The sequence below is a fragment of the Sprattus sprattus genome, assembly GCF_963457725.1.
Source record: "Sprattus sprattus genome assembly, chromosome: 10".
In the NCBI taxonomy this organism is placed as follows: Eukaryota; Metazoa; Chordata; class Actinopteri; order Clupeiformes; family Clupeidae; genus Sprattus; species Sprattus sprattus.
In genome coordinates, this window is record NC_137908.1 from 10,280,750 (window position 1) to 10,298,975 (window position 18,226).

Sequence of the window (18,226 nt, forward strand, 5' to 3'; positions counted from 1 at the left end):
GTCTGTCTAGGCAGTCAAAGAAGGAATCAAAGAAACACGTTTTCCTTTCTTTCCTACACTTATCGTGCTTTGGGTATTTGTCGTCACTTAAGGGCAACCTCTGTAGGTATTTAAAAATGTTTTATATTTGTGTCGTTTTAAGCTACACAGAAATTGATTTATGTTTTGTACAATGGTTGTTTCTCGTCTTGGCTGACAGATATGTGATGCTCGACCATGTCCAAATATACGAGATGAAAATATTGGAATTAAAGTTTATGTCGACGTGACTTATGTTCACCCTCTTTTCTTGACATTCGGCAAAATGTCTTACAAAGACAAGCAGAAAAAACAAAACTTCACATGGCATATTTAATGCCAAGAATTTAATGCACATTTTTCACACGATTGTTTCAACCATACATAATGCAAAAATATATAACAAAGGAAAAGAAAACTAGGCTTATTTTTTATATAAAATCATAGAATAAAAAATATACCTGGGGGTCATTTCAATTATTCCTAACAGTGAGTTCCATCAGTGGGAGCATTAAGGTGGAGTGGTTTTAAAGCCGAAGTTCCTAAAGCCCCTGTGTATAAATACCATGGTTCTAAAGCAGTTAATATTTAATAACCTGAGCTGGAAACAAACACTGTGAAGCTTAGAACTACTAACATCTTCAGTAGCAACAAGTGTTCTGTGGTTTCTGTGCAGAAGCAAAATGGGCCTCTCTGTTTGCAAACTCAACTCTATCTGCGTGTTGGGAGCACAGTTGTGCAGTGTGAGAGAGGTGCACAGTAAACATTATTCCAGTGTATTCTTGTGTACATACTTAAATACTTCTGTTATATCTTTGTAACTACAGTTCCTCTCTGGTTGGAGGACAAATGCATACTATTACAAATACCACAATTGCTGCAACATATCTTGTCCTGTCAAATAATAACATACTAACACTCACAAATAGGATCAAAACTTTTCAGGTATTTTAGCTTAAAAGAAGCCAGGCCAGAAGTGCCATATTACAAGGTCACTACAGGTTATATGCTTTTCGAATGTTCAGTGTGTCCCGCAGCATCAAGTCTCGGAGTCGCCACAGAGCGTCAGCCATGGTAGTGTGCGCTCCTTTACTCTTCAGCCAATGAGAGGGCAGACGGCTCTCCTGGTCTTTGGTCATACGAGCGTCTCTTCTTTCAGCTGTTATGAACACACCACACAGATATTACTCAAAAGCTGTTGCTTGAAATGAGGCATGTGATTTGAAAATCCTTGACCGAGCAAAACCAGCTTACTCTTGAGGGTCTGGTCCCATTTGCTGATGGTGGAGGAGTCTGCCCGCAGGCCCTCGATGTACTTCAGGTAGGCCTCGGAGTGCAGGAGCCGCTGGGGCTTAGGCGGCGGAGCCACAAACATGGGGGTGCCGGGCTGGTGGTGTGCTGGGACCCCCATCTGGATCTGGCCTGGGTATGGAGGTGGAGGTTGCTGACCAGCAGGGAAGCCAGCCATCTGAGGACAACCAATGTCATTATCAGTACTTACATATTAGGGACCAGATGCTGTGTTGGTATTTGTAGACAACCTGAATAAAGGAGAGTACACAAACATCTGCCATTTCAAGTTTGAGTTTACCTGAACGTAATGGTTACCCGGGCCTGGACTGCCAGCCATGCCATTTACTCCTGGTCCCATCATGCCTAAACCAACCACACCACATCAGACCAGGACACGTCACACTCAGGGACAAACTCAAAATAGTAACTGTAATAATTAGACACCAGAATTGAAACAATGCATTTCGTAATGTAAAAACCTTAAAAAGCAATTCAATAAACAACCTGTTCCGAATATATACAAATTGAAAATGTATACAAGTTGCTGGTGTTGGCTACAGAGAACTGTTGATGAGCACTGCAGATGATCTGCCAGACGGTGAGTTAGTAGTTTATGTATTTAGACCCTCTTACACAAAATGTAATATTTATAGGCAAATTCATGCAGTGTAGTTCTCTTGAAATTAAGGGGTCATGTTTTTAGACCTTTAATGAGGAAGAAATCAACTATCTTTGCAGAGATCTTTAATTTGGGCAAGTACACTCCTCCATACCGGGTCATGAGACAACCAAGCATCTTTTAGCAAGCCCCTGAGTTGAGAGGGCAAGCCTTTTTACCACGTGACCAGGGTGAGCACAAGCCATCAGAAGGGAGGGTGACCAGGTGTGAGACCTGGCTGGTAGCTCTGCTCCTTACCCGGTGGCAGCATGCCAGGGTAGCCAGGCATGCCCGGTGGTAGCTGGTGCTGGTGGGACAGCTGCATGGGCACCCCCATGTGATGAGGTGGCACACTACCCATGCCCATCATGCCCTCATGAGGAGGGCCCTGCATTTGCATGAAGGGCGGGCCATAAGCTCCCATCATGCCTTGGGTGAAGAAGAGGAGACACAACAGATCCATGCACTGATGTCATGCAAATTGCTATGGAGGTCATGCACTATAAAACATAGCACTATCAGTAGCTATATCATTAGATGCAATATGAGTTAGAAAGATTATGAATACAAAAATGGAAAAGAAGACAGCAAAACCAAACTATATGTATATTTATATTACACTAAGAGTTAAAACAATGATGCAATCATGCAGGTTGTTCTAGAACGCAGGCAGTTACAGCTGACAGTTACTTTTTATGTAGACTTAGAACAAAGTACCCTATAAAGATGCATTCCCTAAGATGAGCACACATTTAAAAAAGGTCAAGCAGATTCTTAAGTACACAAGAGGGATTGAAAAGATGAGGGGGAGGTGTTGGAGGGTGCCCAAACGCTGGCTCTGTCTCTGAGGGTACAGGGTGTTACCTGGGTGCATAGCTGATTGGGGGGGCACAACCCCCAGAGCTCCCACAGGGGTACCTTCTCTAGGGGACGCCTGCTGCTGGGCTGCCCTCTCCCGCTCCTGCTGTTCCACCAGTTTGGCTGCCCTCTCTGTGACACACACACACAAAATTACTTACACAAGTCAATTTGGCTGCAAGCAAATACTTGAGGTGCCTGCTGTAAAGCAGAGGAAAACAGCTGGGCAGGAGGCAAGCAGTCACGGTGGTACGAGGCTCCAGTTAGAGTTATAATAATAATAATAATAATAATAATAATAATAATAATTCAGAGTAATTGCAGTCAGCTTCTTCTCATGTACACCACTCTCACCTTCATACTCCGCCTTCTTGGGCGCCTCCAGGGTCCTCCACTCGGTGCCGACCAGGCGACTCAGCTCGCCGAAGGAGAAGTCAGGGTGGCGCGCTTTGATGACGGCACGCATTTCACTGCTGAACAGGATGTAGCCACTCATGTTGATCTTCCTCTTGGCTCCCTCCTTTTTAGAGAGGCCTTTCATCTTTGGAGTCGACTGAAAACAGTGAGAGAGAAAACATCAGTTAAGTCCTATGTGAACCCATCCATATGATGGACATGGCGGTAGGAAGGTGGGTAAAAATCCTTAATACAAACCAATTAACCAATACTATACAGGGGCCCAGCCAAAAAAAAATAATATTAATATTGAACCCTGTCACATCGTGACGTAGTATAGCAGCTGGCTGAAGAAAATGTGTTCACCTGGGGGACGGTCACCACTGGCAACTGACAGGGGGAGAGAAATGGTCGCAAAATTAAAATTTTAGACGCACTGGCGACCATTTTTAGTCGCTTTCTGGAGGCCTGATAAAATGTCAAAGTAGTGCCCATAGCATGAGACTTGGATGGGGAGAACTCTACAGGGTGGCTATTCCACTCAGGTTAAAAATACCACAAAAGAATGGAGGGTTTTGGCACCTGCGGTGGTGTGTAGGGCATGTCTATGTCGCTGGCCATGGACGTGTGCATCTGGGGCATGGAGGGCGTCGCAGGGGCCTCCTCGTCATCGTCATCATCCAGTCCGTCCAGCTCCTCATCTGCATCCTCCATGTCTGCAAACTTGGCCTCCAGCTCCTCAATCTTTTTATCCAAAATAGGAGAGGGCTCCTTCTGAGGAACTATTGGCTTTCTAGGAAGAGAGCAGAGAGAGGATCCCAAGAAAGTTTTAAGGTGGTCAAAGGATGAAAAGGTAGAACATACTCGAAACGTAGAGCATTTAGATGTGCAATATAGAGACAAGAGTAGCGGTGCTATTATAATAAGATGGTCTCAATGATTCTTTACAAGGAGTTTTTAAATATATTATTCATACAAATACCTGAAGTAGTAAACCTCATCCTCCACGACTTTGGCAGAGAGGGAGAAGCGCTTGAGTCCCTTGAACTTCTTCATCTGCTTCTCGCTCTCAATGTAGCGGCTCTCACACACCAGCACCTCCTCTTCAGCGTACTCCGTTGGCCGGCACGACAAGAAGTCCTTGAAGGAGGACACCACACACTTGCCTGTTGTGAACACAGAATGATGTTTTGGAGGGTAAGAAACATTGTCGAAGACCATGGACAACTAATGGGGTTTTGTCACAATCTAACATTCTGATTTTAGACAAACACAAACAGAAGTATACAAAGTCAAAAGTTTAGAATGGAAGAAATGTTCATAAAATATCTTAAAGCATTACCCAAGACACAGGCCATTGGGCATGTTTCTTCTAGCTGGCTTAAGAACACCTCCCTCTTGTAGAACATCTTGGTGGGCTCGTGTTCCGTCTCCTCTGGGTAAATGAAGATGGGCCCAAAGAAGAAAGCAGCACCACCTCGCACCCACATCTTCTCAATCCTGTCAACAGAAACTCCACTAGACAATACCATTGACACTGCAGAACTTTGGAGGCTGGAAGGGTTATCCTTTCTTAACTGTGTGACATAAAACAGATTTAGAGGCAGAAAACTGGTCTACTGAAACTAGTACACTGATAACATAGGTCAAATAAAATAATCAACTAACCGTCCGACTCTGGGTCGCACCAACCCATGTGACCGAACAAAGACACAGTCTCCAACCTTCAGCCACAATTTGTTGTAATGCAACTGTTCGTAATAATGGCAGCCTGGTTCCCCATTGGGCGCCTCAACAGAAACATCTTCTCTCTCCTGTCCAGATGAGAACAGTTAAAACCTGGTAAAGTTGCTTTAACAGAAACTTGATGCTGATTTATTAATAGGGAGGCCAGACTGACCTTCTCAATGAATCCACCAACGCCATTCTCTACAGTCTCAGCCAGCTTCTCCTGGTCACGTTTTGAAGCACTTACGAACATGGATGCGACACGGACCACGGGCAGGGGCACGTCACGGGGAACCAACCTCTTAGAGTTGGCTGGCATGGTCCACATCTTTATCTTCTTAAAGGACTTAGTCTTGGTGGTGTAGCGGGATTCACAGACAAAAACATCCTCTGGTCTGAATCCGTCAGGGTGAAGCTTGAAATAATCCTAAACAGAAAGAATACGCGTTTATTCACTGGCTCTAAACCATCAAAGCACTGACAGGAACACTCAGCCAAGCCCTTACAAAGTCTGTAAGACGAATAAAATGTGATCCACAAAAAAAGCTGTTTTACCTTCACAAACATCACCATGCACTTGCCCACGATCTTGCTGACAGGGACCCGGTTGTAGTAGTCGCTCTTGAACACCTCCTTCTCCAGGAACTTGCGCGTGGCCAGGTGGAACGTCTCACTGGGCCTGTAAAACCAGCAGCCATACAGCCACTTCTCTCCTAAGGCATGCAGTGAAAAATGGATCAGTAGGATGAAATGAGGAAAAAACAAAAAACACAGAACGGACTCTGCAGCACGTCGGCAGAGAAAAGTTAGAAGAGTGCAGGCAGCTGATAGCTGCTGACAGGGTCGATGAAGTTAAAGCAGGGAGTTACGGAGAGGAGAGGAGAGTGGAATGGATTGGAATGGAATGGATATGTCTGACAGATGGGGTTGGACAGGAATAGGAGATGCCAGGACTGAATAAGGTTGGGCAGAAGATACGGAAGCAGAGAAAAGGAGAAGAGATAAATGCTTACCTGTTTCATCCTGCCACAGCTTCTCGATGCAGACGATGTGGGGCTGCAGGTTGGACTCGGCCGGCTGCATGTAGACGTAGTCACCCACGCTGTAGGTGCTGTTGTCAAAGCTGAAGCCCTGGCTGTAGGAGCTTTGAGGGCCTGCTGGGTCATCCACCTTCTCCGCTTCTGCAGATTTAACACACACACACACCCAGCAATGACAACCAGCTCTCCACTGCCCCTAACTGAGTTACTCTTTCCCACAGTTTTACTGATGAACTTTATTAACAAACTTTTAAACAACAAGGGACCTGACAGAAATACTTTTCCCATAAAAGCCCATCCCAATGGCATCAATGCACCGATACCAACAATCTCCATGGACATCCTCACCTTTACTCTCCTCATCCTTTTTAAGCTGATCCTCCTCCATCTCTTTGGGCAGTTTGTCCCTTTTTTCTTGGTCCACGTCGGCGTGCAGGTGTTTGGAGGTGTAGCTGAGGGCAGGAGACATCAGGATCTCTCCGTTCTTGCACAGTTCGTCACGTATCTTCACAAAGAACTGCTGCAGCTCCACAGAGTCCTCAAAGATTTCAGAGTCAGTTCTGAGGAAGGATAGTGGATAGATTAGACCATAAAGAATTGTTTGCTCTCCATAGCAAAAACCCACATTAAAGATGACTTTAAACAAGGTGTTTCTCACCCTACAAAACACATTGATCTAAGGGTGTTAAAAATCACCACTACAAGAGAAGCAAAAAGTTGAAGGGGATGAGACTAACCTGTTGAAATCATAAGGAGGTGTATAAACTGTATAACATTACACAGTATGCTGATACCTGTATTGCCTCTTGTATGCAATAATAAAAAAAATTATATATATAAAAAAAGAGACTAACCTGTTGAGGTGTCGGGCTCTCTCCAGCACTTCGAACACGTGCTCCTGGAAGACATCCAGGCGGCGGTAGCGACCACGCTCCACGTTGGCACGCAGCAGCTCCAGGCTGAGGGGTGGATCCTCAGGCCGTGACGGGTCCACGGCGGGCACCTCCGCCAGCGAGTCGCTGTAGCAACGCCCCTCGTCATCCTGGTGACCCATGACCGACACAAACAGGTTCCGGAGGAGCTCGCGCACCAGAGGACCCGCGCCAGCTCTTCCTGAGCCGCTGCCTCTCCCCGGGCCTTCCTCATCCCCAGCCCCCTCTTCCTCCTCCTCCAGTCGCCGCCGGGCTTCCAGCAGCTTGCGGTGCAGCAGGAGGGCGTCGCGGTAGATGAGCGACTCGGGCTCGTTGTAGGTGCAGGCGTTGTGGAACATGAGGGTGAAGTCTTCGGCCAGCGCGTCCACGTCCTGGTAGCGGCCGGCAGCGATGTGGGAGCGGATGCGCTCCATGTCCACTGGCCGTTTGATGGCGGCGTAGTAGTCGGGCAGCTCGGCACGCGATGGAAGCCGCAGGAATACGGTACTGAGGCGGCGGCCCCGGGCATCCGTGTGGCCGCGCACGGCCTCGTACAGCTCGGACAGACGCTGCTGCAGAGGGGTGGTGTGGTAGCGCGCCTTCTTAGGGGACACCCCACCCGCACTCCTGCCTGTAAACACATAAAGGACAGAGGGTTACGTCAGCAGCTACCAGGTGCTAGTAGGCTAAAGACGCAAAAAAAAACATTTAAAAAAAATCAACGATTTGCTCTTATATACGCTTACGTAATTTCAGTTTAGGAGAACCCATGTCGTCCTCCTCTGGCACAGCGCCCAACTCCTTCTTCTTGTCCTTCACGATCTTCTCCAGAATGTCTGCATCATTATACACCTGTAAACAATTCAACAGAACTGATTACATCTCAACACAACAGTCCTAACTTTTTAAATGGACTTAATGGACCAAAAAAATCAATGCGTCAGACTATTCCCTTATGGGTTTTCATCATTAACAGTGCTTACACGTGTAACGAAGATAAATAACACAATAGCACACACACACACACACACACACACACACACACACACACACACACACACACACACACACACACACACACACACACACACACACACACACATACACACACACACACACACACACACACACACAATGCTCTTTGTAGGCCATGTTTCGACCTCATACGTTGCCTACATAAGCTTACAACCTACCTGGGAGCCCTCTTCATTGTAGTGACGAGCGTTGCGGAACATGAGCTTCAGATCATCCATTAGCGTCTCTTCGCTAGCATAGCGCTCAGTGCGGATGTTGTGCTCGATGGTGCGCAGGTCCATGGGCTGCAGGATGACCTTGTAGTAGTCAGCGTAGTCCTTCTTGGAGGGCTTGACCATGAAGAGGTCACAGAGCCGACGGCCAGTGCTAGCCTCCCGGGCCTCGGTCACAGCCGCATACAAGGCCTTCATGCGGTTCTTCTTGGTGTTCTTCTTATGGCTGTGTCATAGATCCAGAGTTAGATTAACAACTGCCACTACTCTATGTTTACTGCGATAGCTTTTTTTTATTTTTGTCCGATACACTTGTAAGGACTTTTCTGAACAATATTGGAATGGTTTGACCTAATCCTAGTCAAGAGGCAATGCTTGTTTCATACAGATTGATGAATGCCTTAATGTTGAGATCTACCTTTTCTTCTTGGCACTGCCGGTGTCTGGTGGTGTGGACAGCATGCTGTCTCCGTCCTCATCCCGCACCTCTCTCTTCTTAATCTGGGAGACACGTGCAGAAGAAAATTAATAAACACGATAAACACTTTTCAGGTGCAGGTAAAGATAATATGTAAACAACCACGTGGGCAGAGATGGGGGTGGTGAAAAGCCTGGTAACCTGGAGGATCTGCTGTAGCCTATGGGCACGTTTGTAGATGCTAGAGTTGGGCACGTTGTAGCGCTTGGCATTCTCAAACACCAGGTTGAGGTCTGCATCCATCTGCTCAGTACCCTCGTACTCGCCATTCTTCATTTTCTCCCTGCAGAGCGCCAAAGTTGGACACATTATATATTTTCTAAACATCCATTTATTCCAAAGCAGGCAAAATTATAGGACACATTTGCAAAAATAAAATGGGAACAATAACCAATAGGACCAAAAACAAGCCTTCTCCCCTTCTGTGTTTTTTTGAACACGTACGAAAACTAGAATCCTTTTTGAAACCTCTAAGGTCTTTTATAAGTTCCTACCTGATCTGCTGCAGGGAGATGGGCTGCTTGATCTGCTGGAAGTAGTCGGGGTACTCCCGCCGCGAGGGCAGCTGCAGGAAGGGCTCGGCCAGGAGCTGCCCCTGAGGGTTGCGGGCGCCGCGGATCGCCTGGTACAGCAGGAACACTGGGTCTCCAGAGGACATGCGCGACTGCCCACTCTCAGCCTCCGCCTCACTGGCATCGTACCGCACAGATCCTGCAGGGCAGCAAAGCAGGGAGCGCACAGCATTAGAAAAGTCGTCATACAGCACAAAAATCCAGACAAATGCAAACATGCATCTTATCTACATGCACAGATGCCTCTACTGCAGGTAGGTAGATACACACAGAGATATTCTAATAGGTTGGAAAGCATTTATATGACCTTCTTTGTACTGATACCTGCAAGCATAGAGTCCTCATCGCTCTCTGAGCCACCCTGCAGAGCGAGTGTGATGGCTGACAGACGATCTCCCTGAGCTGATCTACGGTTCCTGAGAGCACACACACACACACACACAACTTAAAATTACAGTACTAGAAAGCCTACAGTCCTCTTCTTTATTCCAGTCCCATGGCTAATGAAGGGTAGTCCTTGCAAGTCTGATGTTACTGAATGAAACATTTGCAAATCTGTGTTTATCATCAAACTTCTGCCAGTATCCTTCAAGTATACTGAAAATGGTGTAATCATTTTTCTCCCTAATCAAACACCTGAGTGGCCAATGTAGGTCTTAATGGCTACATCATGTACATGAGCATTGGGAATGAACAGGCTACATACTGAGGATAGCATCTGTATTATACTTCCGCTCTGGGATGGCCAGGTATCTCGCTGGGTACCGTTAACACACAAGCTACAAGAGCTACAGCAAAATGCTTGTGTGGCAAACAGACGAATGCAATGAAATATTACCTTATGCGAAGACTGGTCTTTGTGGGCTCTGCTTGTTCAAGCTCAGTCTTTTTTTGAATGAAGATTTTCTTGATTGCATTTGCATCCTTGTGCAAAAAAAAGTGAGAGGTTATTTTCAGACAACAACAAAAAAAAAAAAAATGGTGACCAAACTTTGACCAGTTCCTGCTTGAGAGAAACACTTACCTTGAAGACTTGGGACCCTGGTTCATTGTAGGCTTTGGCATTCTTTGCCATAAGATCAATGTCCTTCGCCATGGCATTAACACTTTTATAATATCCCAGCTAGAAAACAGGTAAATTAGGGCAAGATATTATAATCTTGATCAATACCACAGATGTTAAATGGCATGAGGCACAGCAAGCAGCCAAGTTATCTGTTATAACATTTCCATTCAAACTCAACAGTATATCGTCACGCACCTGTATCTTCTGAGCAATGGAACGCAAGTCAATTGGTTCCTTGATTATGGCATAGTAGTCTGGATATTGCTGAAATAAATATGTTTGGTATGACAATGTGGTACAAGCACTTAATGTCAAATCAATATACCCCATACATTGTTAATCCAGTTAGTTCTTTGTTATTTTGGTTTGAGAAATTTAAAAGTAAAAAAATAAACATGTGCCCATCTTAAATTAACACATATTTAAAGAGGTTGGGGAATAAAGCTAAATAACTTGAACATATGCTGTTTTAAGAATATACTTTCTTTACGAGAGCAGCTCTTTAATGTTTATGAATTACTGCTCCCATGCAGACTGTTTACCAGTTTGGAAGGCAGCTTCTGGAAGAGATCACTGACGACGCGTCCTGAGGGGTCCGTGTAGGAGACGACTCCCTCCAGCAGTTGCTCAAGAGCCTCCTTCAGACTGCCGGCTGGAGTCTGAGAACAGGTCAAAAGGTCAGGGTGATTACACAGGAAGCCCATGAATAGCCGCCCACGCGTAGGAAAGCACACTAAGCCACACAAACCCTACCACAAGCACACTATCTGAGAACCTGTGGTTGTGGAGTGATTGCCAAACAATAACAGCTTACCACTTGCTTCCAACATCATAGAATCAGAGCCCAACACACATTTCTCAGACATGAGCAAATTCAATTTCCCACACATGACTGATTTGCAACAAAAACATTTTAGGCAATTTCAGCCAAAGCTGAGCAAAGATCATTGAATCTCCAAACCCAATATCTAACTTCTGTCTAGTTTACCTCATCCTCGGCAGAGGTCCCTGGGTGATCTGGTGTGTCCTCTCCATCCTCATCCTCCTCAGCATCCTCCTGCTCACCCAGCAGATCACTCCGGGTGCTCAGGTACAGTTCCCAGAGCCGGCAAGCCGCACTGTACTCCGTGCTCTCTGGCTGAAATTCAGAAGGGATGCGGTTGCTACAGTTACGAAACTGCTATAAAGAACAATCACAATTGACTCACACAACAGACAATAACAAAGGCTGTTATCATAGGCACACTACCAGGTAGTAGGCTTTTGCATTGCTGATCATGAGCTGGAAGTCGGTGGTGAACTGCTCCACATCCTGGTACTCCTCAGTCCTGATCTTCTGCTGTATCTTAGTCAGGTCTATGGGCTGGGTCACCACCTCGTAATAGTCTGGCTGGTTTCTGGATGGAGCACAGACAGTGTTTTTAGGATACAGCGCTAAAGACTTTGTCGAGCATGTAATGAACACATCCATGAGCAAGAGTACCGTACCTTCTCTTCGGGGCGCGAATGAAGGGCTCACATAGCAGCCGGCCCTGCTCATCCTTGTGATCTCTGACAGTGTTGTACAACTCATGGCACACTGATATCTGGGACGGACCAAAATAAGGCATTTTAATATACCACTACCTAATGGTTCCCTATCCAGGTTTTTTTTTTTTTTTTTGCTGTAATTCAACTTTGCAAACAAGACTGCAATATAATTTTGAATTTGAATAATCAAAGTCTGTAAGAAACCCACCTGATCAATTCCGGTACCACTGGAAGCTCTTCTTCTCTTATAGGCACTGCCTGGGGTGGACGAAGTGGACTCATCAAAGTCTCCTCCACTTATGCTGCTGGAGGGAGAGGTGGCTCGTCGCCTTTTGGATGCCATTGTAACAATACCTGTCAGATATGTGACAGCACCGTATTACATCACCTCGAGATACTGATACAGCTTCTTAAAAATACGGGAATAAAAAATGGCAAGAGTAATAGGTCGTCTTATGGTGAGAAATGGTAGATGTCGTACTTGGATTAAAGAACTTCATTGTGAGCCCCTACACAACAATAACTGCTTACAAGTTAAGTCAAGCGCACGTGCAATCATTGTTATGTCAAAACAAACACGGTTTCAGTTTACAACTGAAGTATCTGCTTTGATCATTCGCGTTTGTAAACTTTTTCTATAAGGGAAATCACATTTATATTCCAATAAGAATTAAAATTGTGGCCTCATGCGAGATGACTTCAACACAGACAGACATTCAATGAAAAGTAGCCTTTGTAAAGCATGCTATAGCGGTACTGACATACTTTTTGGGAGAAAAGCTAGACAGTGTAAACAAAGCCGGCTAGCGATGTTTGAATTAGATAGCTTGCTAGCAAACTAACTCATCTTTCACTGCAACCATTAATCAACTATACTGAAGAACCACTGGATGAATATTTTACAACTTTAGTAAAAACACATGGAAGAAATTAACTAGATAGCCTTTTATTCAGACAACCTAAGTTTTGCTAACGTTAACCATGCCATATTGGCAGTTATCTACCCCGACTAACGACAACGTAAAAAGTCTGATGCTAGCTATAGCTTTTTAAGGTTACTATCAAACATCAGATCATTTTACAGAAAGCTAAATACCAGATAATTAAATTCCACAATTATTGTCAATGCTCTTAACCCAGGTTTGGCGTTGTGTGGCTGGTGTGTAACTCGGAAACCACCAACGCACAACTTTTCTATAACCATTCAAGTTTGTTTCGTGTTGTGCTAGCTAGCTAGCAAGCTAACTAGTATTACAACAATGACTAACGTCCCACTGCCATTCTAACGTTGTAACTGCTAGCCAAGTTACAATGCAAATGTGTTGGATGGTATATCTAAAAGAAAAAGCTGCCTTTTTAAACTCAAACACAGTTCCATAATTAATCACCTGAACTCATGAATCCACAACAGTATATTTACCCGTATAAAAACGCGTGACTAGCACACAGCGATGGCAACAGCTAGCTTCATGAGAGCTATAATTCTATTTTGTTTGAAGATCCGTGCCGGCGGACTCTACAACCAATGGAGCATTACTGCCTCCCAGTGGTTGACTTTATTATAACCTCCTGAAGCATGCTCTGTCGGCAGGATGGATATTAACCTCATTTTAACCAATTGAAACGCCAGTTATGAAGGGTTTATGGCTTCGTTAAAATAGAGCGGCTATCCAGTCCCTGTGTCCACTCACTGCATTCTGTTAATGTTTTGGTATCAATGGAATATATTCTGGGCTCATGTTGTATTTCTGTTTTGTTGTGCATTGTAATAAATTCATGATATCTGATAGTGTAACCTTCACTTCAGAATATCATTTATTGAATCTATGATCTGTTGTTGGTTTAATAGACAGATGACACATTTATAAATTTAATTGAAACACTTAAACAATATAATTTAAGGTGAGGTTCACAGTGGGGATCACAGTTAACTTAAAACTTAAAACCCACTATGGATCAGTGAACGAGGAAAGAGTATTGGGAATGGTCTTTGTCGTTGTGCCACCATGATGATTTGTCATGGATAGTCGTGTTGCCACCCTTTATCTTTCACACTGCTTTTGTCTGTCAGTGACATTTCACTTGACATTCCACTTTACATGGCGCTTCTTTCATCTTTCCAGCATGTCTGTGCTCTTTCTCCCACCAACTAACATCTGGTGTTTCCTCAGCTAACCCTTTACCCTCTCTCTTATAGGGTTTACAGACCAGTTTCATGCAAGTGCTGGTACTTCCCCCAGTCTCTCCATCAGTGCAAGGGCTCATTTTCCCCCATCTGCACAGCTGAGGTTTTGATCTCAGATTGAAAGGTATGGCAGTCACATGGGGCACCTGGGCATCTCTAATGGACAAAACCTTCCCCGGGTTGCTGGGGTTGTGGTCACCTGAAGCAGGTTATTGAGAAACTTTATAAACACTATAAGGAGCATCTGTCAGGGTTGCTACCCAGTGGTGATGTCTTACTTAGCACACGATGGTGGCAGGAAGTGGCAAGCCACGGATGGTGTTTCTGTCCCTAAACATAAAAGGCTTCAGCCCCCCACACGGTTGTCTTAAATCTGCAAGCAGATGGGTAAAGTACAGGGAATGGTTGGTCCATTTCAGGCATAGTATCATACCAGAGCAGGGTATAGTATGGAGCGTGTCAGATTATCTTCCCATCATAGATAGACAAGTTTGACAGAGAAATGTTTGAAAGAACTCCCACTGTTGGAATACTTCCACACCCACTGTATTTAACACACTGTTGGTATGGCACTTACTGTCTGTGGAAATAACTGATTTTGCTGCTGTCTGTCCATCTCACTGGCTTACCTGTGATGGCCAAGAAGACAGAACCCATGCCTGTTTGGCAGATAATGCTGGTCCAATCTACATCAGCCTTTAGTTACGGGCTGTCAACACTGCCAACAATAACAACTATAACAATATGAGAGTCCACACTGACCAACTACAGGTAAAACCTCTAAGACATATTTCATGTTTATACCATCTTGTATGTCATGTAATTTGTATGTATACATGCTACATGCATGCTAATCCTGATATGTGTATGAATCTATCTGCTGGCACTAATTCTCTCCTCTCCTCCTGTGTCTTCTGCGCCCCTCTCTACCCAGTCGGCTCCAAGCAGATGGGTCCCCCCTTATGAGCTTGGTTCTGCTATGGTTTCTTCCTGTTAGTGCTTGCGCTTGGGGGTTCAGGCTCTTTAGTTGTTATTGGAGCTATGTAAATACAGTTGAACTGAATTGAACTGAACTGAACTAAATAGGTACTTCTCCTCTCTTTTTCTCTTCCCTGTTTCAGACATTATCACTTCGCTACATCCAGATAACTTTTATGGTTTTTATAGACTACTACCAATTATTTACTAGCTGGCAAATGTATGATGTTTACAGTTTTTTTTAGTACAATGGCCAAAATGGTGGTTATTGTGAAGTAGCCTCTTTAAGAAACTGCTAATTGTCACGTTATAGAATGATGGGACAGACGTTGTCTTGATGAAGATTCAGTGGACAAAATTGCCATGAAAATATTCAATGGACCAGTAACTCCGGGATTTTGGCGCGATTAGTCTCATTGGCATACCGTTGGGATTGTTGTTCTTTCAGGGCATTAAGGGAATCAGATGTCCTCAGCATTAGAATAGAAACAGTGAAAGCAATTATTATTATTCAGAGCAAGTAAACAACCTTTGACACAATATATTTCCCGACTGCGTGGGACTGTGTTATGAAGAGGTTAATAGATATATTGGTTTTGGTAGTCTTTAATTGAAGAATTATAAGATTTCTGAATGTAGGAAGGCGCACTGAAGTCCATCAGACGAGAGCCACCTCCTCCGGTGGCTTCTTGACGTCAGGATAGGTCTAGCCACTGAATATCAGTTCGGACCGGTGAGTCGTGGATTATTGCGGAAACATATACGAAGACAGGAGGTATTTCCCTCACAACACAGGTACGAAGTATTTTTTTCCTCATGCTGTGTTATCAGTTTGAACAATGATATTATTCTGAACGTGGTGTTAGAGATGTGACAGAATATAGCAAGCTGCACGTAACCAACGCATTTGTCAGTTGATCAAGGATATACAATTTTTGAAATATATTCCGATTTTTCCCATGGTCGACAGCAGTTAGACTTGTCAGATATATGTTCACTCTGTCATGCACATAGATAAGGTGATCTTAGTTCAGTGGACATCTTTTCCTTAGGTTGCGCTTTGAGGACCATACCCTTGCTGAAATTGTGGACGCATCATGAATTATTTTCTGAAACGTGTCGAGATGTGTAATTTTTCACATGTTAGTGTACCAAGGACAGATACAGTCGTATTTTTTTAGAACTCTATTCTTACATTCTGGTGTGGATTGCTTTGTCACACACAGACCCACAGACCCAAACACACACACTCACAATCACACACACACACACACACACACAGGGGCGGAGTGGGACACAAAAATCCACCGGGACAATTCTGACTGCACCGGCCCACCACCGGCCCACAACGTGCCCAAAACTGGCCCAACCCGCATCCCCTCCACCTCCCATATCAACTACACAAACAAACGGGCGGCTTTTGATCATTATTGTTAGATTTAGTGTTGATGTGTGGGTGACAGACATGACAGTGACAGTGACAGTGTATTTGTATATGTACATTTATGGAAATACGGAACAAATTGCGTCCCGTATTGGCTCAAATGTTATGCTAATTCGCAACAATGTGTCCTGTCAACTCACTCGCATTTAGTTGACGGCTGGTTGAATAAATCCGTAATTCTTGTACATTTTGATGCACTTTCCTCCAGCATCCGCCTCTTTTTCAGTCTGGCCTTTTTGCCCCCTCCTTTCTCCTTTCTCTTATGTCCCTCAATCAGGTCCACTTCACCTGCTCTCTCTCCCTGATAGCCGCTAATTTATCTCCCTAGGTTCACTTGATAAAGGCACAACGATACGCATTTCCCATGAGGCAATTTGCTCCGACCATTCTACATTCAACAAAAAACGAATTCAATCGCTGGCCAATTTATATTTGTGGTCATGAAAGTAGCCTAATGAAGCGTCTGAATAAAAAAGAATTACATCAATATAGGAGGCTAAACAAAAATCAGAAGGTTGGATTAATGGGAGTGAGTTTGACACACACCATAGGTGTGATGTACAGAGACAAATAGAGCTATAAATAGTGGTTGGACTGTTAAATCACACAATTCTCAGAGAACTTAGAGATTTTCACGGGACCATGATTTGACGTACATGCAATCTCGATGGGCCGCTCATGAATGTGACACGACGGCTGCGAAGGCCAGTCTGCAGGCTGGTTCTCGATAGATTATTGGCCGACCGGCCTACCGGGAAAAATCCCGGTCCTCCCGATGGCCACTCCGCCCCTGCACACACACACACACACACACACACACACACACACACACACACACACGCTAATACGAATCTTGCGTGAGAAATGAATTGCGCTCAATCGCCTTATTGCGGTGAAATGAATGTCTTCTAGACCAGAATGTTCTGCTTGACTAGACATTGACAATCACCATGAAATGTCATGTTTCATGTGACCAAACGAATTAAATTGAGAATGTTTTGATAGAGCTAAGGGCTCTTATTGTGTCAAGACTTATTCTGGAAGTGGCCCATACAACTGATTTATTGTCAGTTTCTACGAAAAACCTTTAGGCTGAAATAAAGAAAAAAAATACTTTGTGTAGGCCTATGTTCAAGACCACTACTGTTTCAAACCTGAAATAAAAGAAAGACATTTAAAGAAGACATATAAATCCTTCTTCACAGTGTTGCATGCTGCATGTGTGTGGGCATGGTTTTCCAAGACACACCTTTGCAGTACTGTGAAAACCAATTTTTAAAGATATTCTTTGCAGTTAAAGACACAAATTGAGGGTAGACCTATAGTTCAATGACATCTGCAACATAGGTGACCGTATATGTGATGTTTTGACAGCACAATATAAATGGCTTAGTTCCTCTCTCCATGAACTTAAAATTAGACCTAGACCATGCTCAAAATATATTGTCCTGTATTTAAAACCTAAATAAACTTGGCAATCCTAATGCATTGAACTAATCAGGACGTTAAACGTATGTAAAGGTGTTTAGAAGGTCATAGCATTCAATGACTTCCAGTATTACGTTTCAACTCTTGCCCTCTATGGTTTCAAATAAAGGTAGTGGGTTTTTTTTTTTATGAAAGGTAGCATAATGTGACCATATCACTACAAAGGTACTATGTTCACATTGGGTGTTTACTGTAACAGAGGGAACACCTTACATCTATACATCTGTCGCATCAGTCTTCAAGCAGAAGGGACATTGGTTTCAGATATGCCCAATAAGACAGTGGAGGACTTGAAGGAACATAGGCTAATTAGCCTGGCTCCACCGGCCTATTGAA

General features: G+C 44.2%; 1 protein-coding gene across 5 annotated transcripts; it reads right to left on the bottom strand.

Annotated features, from left to right (window-relative positions):
* Positions 1 to 364: 364 nt before the first annotated feature.
* pbrm1l (polybromo 1, like) lies at positions 365 to 13,310 on the bottom strand. 5 transcript variants are annotated; one of them, XM_080845948.1, is made up of 30 exons: positions 13,216 to 13,310; positions 12,004 to 12,149; positions 11,754 to 11,851; positions 11,515 to 11,662; positions 11,254 to 11,403; positions 10,808 to 10,924; positions 10,461 to 10,529; positions 10,224 to 10,322; positions 10,038 to 10,123; positions 9,524 to 9,615; positions 9,122 to 9,338; positions 8,769 to 8,910; positions 8,568 to 8,650; positions 8,096 to 8,375; positions 7,649 to 7,754; positions 6,846 to 7,533; positions 6,340 to 6,551; positions 5,965 to 6,132; positions 5,507 to 5,664; positions 5,124 to 5,378; positions 4,892 to 5,037; positions 4,566 to 4,723; positions 4,206 to 4,389; positions 3,806 to 4,016; positions 3,590 to 3,613; positions 3,182 to 3,380; positions 2,834 to 2,959; positions 1,610 to 1,674; positions 1,273 to 1,486; positions 365 to 1,177 (listed from the first exon to the last, which is right to left on the bottom strand). In XM_080845948.1, exons 2-30 carry the CDS (start codon positions 12,136 to 12,138, stop codon positions 1,014 to 1,016), a joined length of 4,794 nt encoding a protein of 1,597 aa, XP_080702074.1. In that variant the 5' UTR covers positions 12,139 to 12,149; positions 13,216 to 13,310; the 3' UTR covers positions 365 to 1,013. The 5 variants fall into 5 exon arrangements, with proteins under 5 accessions (XP_080702074.1, XP_080702077.1, XP_080702076.1 ...); XM_080845951.1 differs by lacking the exon at positions 3,590 to 3,613 and adding an exon at positions 2,228 to 2,403 and having other exon boundaries at positions 2,824 to 2,959; positions 13,184 to 13,268; XM_080845950.1 differs by having other exon boundaries at positions 2,888 to 2,959; positions 13,184 to 13,268.
* Positions 13,311 to 18,226: the final 4,916 nt, after the last annotated feature.

Bases quoted from the DNA above. Each gene is read 5' to 3' on its own strand.
- pbrm1l (XM_080845951.1), bottom strand. The intron at 11,404-11,514 runs GTAGTGTGCCTA...TCTGAATTTCAG, and splicing joins ATGCAAAAGCCTACTACCTG to CCAGAGAGCACGGAGTACAG. The intron at 8,911-9,121 runs GTAGGAACTTAT...GGCGCTCTGCAG, and splicing joins ATCTCCCTGCAGCAGATCAG to GGAGAAAATGAAGAATGGCG.